General features: G+C 36.8%; 1 protein-coding gene across 1 annotated transcript in view; it reads left to right on the plus strand.

Moving 5' to 3' along the window:
* The window catches only part of stard10 (StAR related lipid transfer domain containing 10), a 24,339-nt gene extending 18,562 nt beyond the window's left edge, over positions 1 to 5,777 (plus strand). The window contains exons 6-8 of the mRNA XM_008425467.3: positions 2,678 to 2,795; positions 3,278 to 3,330; positions 4,388 to 5,777. Of these exons, the coding sequence (XP_008423689.1) occupies positions 2,678 to 2,795; positions 3,278 to 3,330; positions 4,388 to 4,594 (378 nt within the window). The 3' untranslated portion in view covers positions 4,595 to 5,777. The remainder of the gene's footprint in view (positions 1 to 2,677; positions 2,796 to 3,277; positions 3,331 to 4,387) is intronic.
* Positions 5,778 to 6,000: the final 223 nt, after the last annotated feature.

Below are 6,000 nucleotides of genomic sequence, written 5' to 3' on the forward strand. Positions count from 1 at the left end.
ATGAAACAACATGGGAGCTTAGTAGCTTTTTCATGCATGGTTAATTTGTAAGTCAGATTTTTGGTGACTATTCAAAGAAAAACTTTTCTTTTAAGAAAGAGTCTGCTATTGGGCTGAAAAGCAGCCAAAGCTCAAAGAAAAACAGTGTATTGAAGTTTATGCGGTTTAAAGCAGCCCTGCACAGTTTGTCATGTAGTTGGTAAGGATACATATTAGTACCTTTCAGTTATTGGACCTTTCATCTGTTGGGACAGTCAGTAAATGTTTTAAAAGGATTTAGTTTGAGGCAGTCCATGAGGAACCATTGATTAAGACCACTTTAAAAGATTAAGAGAGGGTTTGACTGATTGGCAGTGAAGCATAAAAGAAACTAGAGAAGATGTTTACACATTAAAAATAATCTAAAGTGTCTAAATAATTTGTTTAATAAAGTATTTAGTCCCCTGGTCCTTCACTCCTATTCTCTCTGGCTCATTCGGAGTTATACTCCCTAAAACGAAGTTTACAGAAGCATAAGTCATTTCATGTGACTTGTAACTCTGAACTCCTGGCTTGCCTTCCACATTCCTGCCTCAATTAGAGTTTATGGACATAATAGAATCCGTGTCCGTGAATGAATGTTTGTGTTAAGCTGTGTGATTTGACAAAGTTACTGTTGCTGATCAGTTGAACTTCAGACTTACAGAATGGAAGACTGTTTAACTTATTAATCTCAATGAATATGACATTGACTTTAAAACAAACAAGTGATACAGACGGGCATGCCTAAAACATTCTATAACACAAATAAATTTGGGAATGGAACTAGAAAATTATGTTGAATGAATAAAATCTTAAGTTAAATTTTCAATGGAAAAGAGAATTACTTTTTTTCACCGTAGAAAAAAAAAATCTTCTCTTTGTTTCCACTCGACTTTAATGTCACATGAATGCGCTGACAACTCTTCTGTAGTTCAGTTCTTTGTTATTCCTTTTGCATTATTGTTATAAAATGATCTAGTGCAGAGCTTTATTTATTGGATTTAATGACACTCTTTTTCTTATATATTCTACCAAATTAGACCTGTCTTTGTTTTTCCAATAAGAGCATCTTGTTTTGAATGCTGCAATAAAGAAAATCAAAGAAGGGAACAAACTTAACATTTTGGAAGAAATCAGAGGAATTGTCACAAGTTTTTTTTTTTTGTTTGTTTTTTTTTTTGTTAAGCCAGTATGTGATGTGTTAATTGTCAGTTCTCCTAATGGTAAACTCTTCAATGTAGTTTCAGAACCTTGACCTGAACCTTATAAAAAGGAGGGAACAGATGGGTTATGTCATTATGTTCCCTTTTAATCTGCAAAGTGAAATGGGGAGATGGGCTGTGAGTGTTCACTTTGATAATGTTTCCATGTTTCATTTTGACCAAAGCAAGTCAGACATTGAATTTGGACTTGGAGAGAAATGAGGCCCAATTGTAACAAAAATGTTCAGTGTGCTTTATAAACAGCTTGCGTGTCGGGGCAAATGAGGACAAAATCAGATATGCAGCAGTCACACGGCAGAATTGGCCCATGAAATATCTGACACTACTTGATATTTGCTCAAGGTCATTTTTAGTTGTCTTCATACTGAAGGACTGATTAAAGCTCACAACCAGAGATTTTCTGTCAGGACAAATGCTTATTGCACAATGTGAACCTGAAATTTTAAGATTTATTGTTTGTTTTTTGGATCCCTCCTATATAAATCTTAATTTTTGGAGACTTCTTTTAGCATCTTACTCAGAATGAACTTGCTTGTACAGTCAGACTCGGCCATGTTGGCAGTTGCTTAAAATGTCCTCCAGTTTTACACTAATTTTCATACAGTTACACTCAGTTTTAGAATCAGTCCCGTTGATCAGATAAAATTCTGTGAATAGTTTTAAGTTTTTATCTTTTTAACACAAAAAACTCTGCTTTCAAATAACTAATCCTGCTAAGAATCAATTACCAGGATTATTTTTTGTCAGTTGATCAAGACATAAGATAAAGTGTACACGTCTGCCGGATGTCAGAGAGATGTAGTTCAACTTAAATGCCCATTAGCCCAGAACATGATGCTGTTTGGTTTCTGAGAATCCTGCAGATGATTCATGAACCAAGCTGCCAAGGTGTGCTCAGCAGAAATTCCTATACTGTAACCTGTCAGTAGAGAAGAGGAGATGCCAAAAATAAGCAACAGATCTCCAGGAAAAAAAAACAAAAAACATAAAGCAGTGATGTGAAGTTCCTCTCTGCTAAGAGTTTCAGTGAGCCTTTTCCAGTCAGTGCTGGCTAACCAGTTCTGTATGTCATTATAGTGAATAATTATCTCAGCTATGTAGCCAAAGAAGTTAGCAGTAATAATACAGTATGCTGCAGTGTGTATAGCTTTTAGTGCTTTGTCTTGTGCATTGGATTTCAAATGAATGTAAAACTATAGAAATGTAGCAATTTAAAAACACATTTCAATATGCTTGCTACAAACATGATGGATTATGTGATAAAATGCCTAGAAAAGCTTTGAATCTATAATTAATTTATTTTTTATTCAGATATTGTACCCTCATTGTATAAAAAATGTGGACTCTATTCCCATAGATAATAAAATTCAGGGGATATTATCCAGTTTTGTTGCGCCCTTTACCTAAACATAAATTTATTGTTGTCTTCACAGAAATACCCTCCTAAAAAGGACATGGTGCGGGCCGTTTCCCTTCAGACTGGCTACATGATTCAGAGCCAGGGACCAACCAATTGTACCCTCACTTATATGGCCCAGGTAGATCCACGAGGTAAATAATGCACACATACTGCAGCAAATCCGTGCACAGCCCTGTTCAAAAGTGCATAGATACTGCACATAATGATGGGAAAAGAGATGCTCCCTCTTCCAGGTGCTAATGCAGGCTGCATAAGTTATTCATTCATTTACCTTTACATTAAAATGTGTCGTCCTGGTAACCATGTCAAGAAGATTTGCGCCTTGATCTGTCCATTTTTATATCCTTCCATTTAACCATTAAGATTTTCTGTTTATATTTTTATTTTTATTACTTGCATGCTTGTTGTTGCTTAGATCTCAAGAATGACCTCTTCCCAATGTGTTTGCGTGGATGCAACAAGAATCGAGTTACTAAGATTCTCTTTCATGTGTTTGATGTGAAATGCAATGAAAGAAAACGTAACATTCTTCTTGAAGCCACCTGCCCCATCCCTCATCAACCTCTTTCTTGTCTTATTCAGACTTACCCAGCTCCTTCTTTCTTTTTTACAGGCTCATTACCCAAGTGGGTTGTCAACAAATCTTCTCACTTCCTCGCTCCCCGTGTAAGTCATGCACATATTAACACGGATCCTGTGAGTGAGTGTCTTGTGCATTTGTCCAAATGGTAGTCTTTCGTCTTGACGGTACGTCACGGCACACGGGCTATCACGGTGGGAATTATATGCCTGCTAAAAAGAACATTCTGTGCAGCTCGTTTCTGAAATGCAGGTTTACTTGGGTTGTTAGTGAGAGCGGTGTTTAAATTTGTGTTGAAAGTAAGGAAAGAAAGGGATTGACTGCTACAATGACTAGTGAAGAGCAGCTTAAATAGATTTGCAAAGTAGAAACATAAAGATGAATCAAATTGATTTACACATTTCATTTCAGCTGCTAACCATAGCATCCTGTGTGAGTTTTCTTTCATTGGAAACACAGTCAGAAATGTGTGAAGGAACCTTAGTAGTAGGTTCTAATTATACAAGATGCTTCGTATAAATATTTGTAGTTTTGAAGCTCAAAAGATCCCTGGTTTATCTACCCATGCTTCATCACTGTACCATTGTGTATTAAAAGATTTGGGATAGACAGAAATCTTTACATGCTGTACTGTTTTAGTTTTCAGTTTGCACTGAGTCAGTTACTATGAATCGTTGTTGGATAACATGCAATTTGCAAACTTATTCGGAATAAATTTACATGGAAGTCCAAGTGGCAGGATTGCCTCAACTAAAAGATTGCATTGATGCATTTCTCAACAAAAGCTTTTGAAATATAGAAATGTTTACAGAAATTCAGGAAGCAATAGAAACACTTGACAAAAATATTTAGCAAGACTAGAGCAGAAAACTCAAATTCAAAGTTTCTGCCAGACACAAAATGGTTAACCACAAATGCATGTTTCACATGATCACTTCTGCTTCCCACTGTACTATCACTTAAATTTAATCTGCAGAGCTGCTTCTGTCCTCAGCACCCATGTATTCTATGTCTGGTGTCAATCCAGTCCACCTTGTTTTTTTTTTTTTTATCGAAACGGCAAACTGTTGGCTTAACCTGTGGAAATATGTGTTATATTAAACAAAACCGATTGTTCCATTTTTATTTCTGTCCTCGTTCTAGGCAATGAAAAAGATCAGCAAAGCCTGTCTGAAGTATGCGGAGTGGAAGCAGAGACACGGCCCCAACTTCAAGCCCTGGCTGTACCCCGAACAGACCACGTTAGCTACAATCCCACTCTCGGAGCTGAGCATTCAGCGCGCGGAGAGCCTGGAGAATATCGACGAGAGCTCTTTGGCCGAGACTAATGACAGAGAAGACAGCGACTAAACCAAACATGTTCATACAAACAGCAATGCAGGGATACATAAATGCTTAATAAACGTCCCATCATTACATGTATGTATATGTGATTCTGTCTGTACATTGGAGATTGGTCATGAAATGCATATGCAAACATATCAATGAGGACAACTATGTGGGTATTCATGCACAGGGACAAACTACCAACTCAGTCACATTTACACACATTTTATGAACACAGACACGTCACATAAACAAGGAGCACAAACGATGCTATTAGAAGTAAATAAACTAACATTTGATGTGTTCAAAGTAGCATTAAAGTTTTTTTTTTTTCTTTTTAAAGGGATGTCATTTTCTAATGCAGACTTTCATACCAAATATATACATAGATTCTTGCTGTAGCACTTAGACTTTCAAAACTTTTACACATCTTGTCACCTTGTAACCATAAACGTCTTTGTATTTTATTGAATCTTTATGAGATCGTCCAACACACAGTAGACCGTAACAATGAAGTGGAATGGATTTTAATTTTTTATTTTAACTGGACCCTATCCATTTGGTGATTTTTGAAGGAATTTTGTTGGACTGGATATTTGGGATGTCAAAGTAAAGATGGCTGAATGCAAGTCAAGCTTTCAGATTATATGTATTTTTTAAACTAAAGTGTAAAACAATTAGTCATTTCCCATTCAAGTTGTGATTTTGCACACAAATCCAAATAAAATACAACAAAGTTTGTGGTTATAATGAGACAAAATGGAAAAGTTTATTGGGCATAAATAACTTTGCAAAGAACTATGCCTTTTTAATAAACCATTTGCACACAAATTTTAACATGCATGTTGATTCTACATATGACCTATCAAGATCCAATATTTTCACAATTATTTACATGATCTCTGACCTTCAGAGATATACACCCCAAACATGCTGCACCGGTGCACTCTGACCTATATTAGTCTCGATCCTTAAGTCTCTCAGTCCTCAGTGTGTGTCTCCATGACATTTTCTAAGCACATAATTATGCAGGTGTGCAGAAGGCAGCTGGAACCCACAACCCAACCTTCATCTCCCCCCTTTTTTCTTTGGTCCCACACAGACAAATGCAGATTTACATTCATGCAATGACAGCTTCTCAATTTGGGAGATGTCTGAATGTATGTAGACTTTAAATAAATGCAGATTCCTACAAAGGTTTCCATCATTTCACTGGTTTCTGAGTTTATTTTCCTGTTTTCACGTGTGCTTGGGTCGCTGCCGTGGTTGGTCTCGCTCGTTCATGCAGGTTTTCTGAAAGTGCAGTGCCATGATCAGAACAGACAAACACGATTACATGCAGCTGTGACCGGTGAACTGTTTGTACTCACAATGGGAGACGATGTGTGCACGTGTGTTCGTTTGATTGCGTGCATCTATGGATTCACTGC

Source organism: Poecilia reticulata, chromosome 13, assembly GCF_904066995.2.
Source record: "Poecilia reticulata chromosome 13, P_reticulata-male-v2, whole genome shotgun sequence".
Lineage (NCBI taxonomy): Eukaryota > Metazoa > Chordata > Actinopteri > Cyprinodontiformes > Poeciliidae > Poecilia > Poecilia reticulata.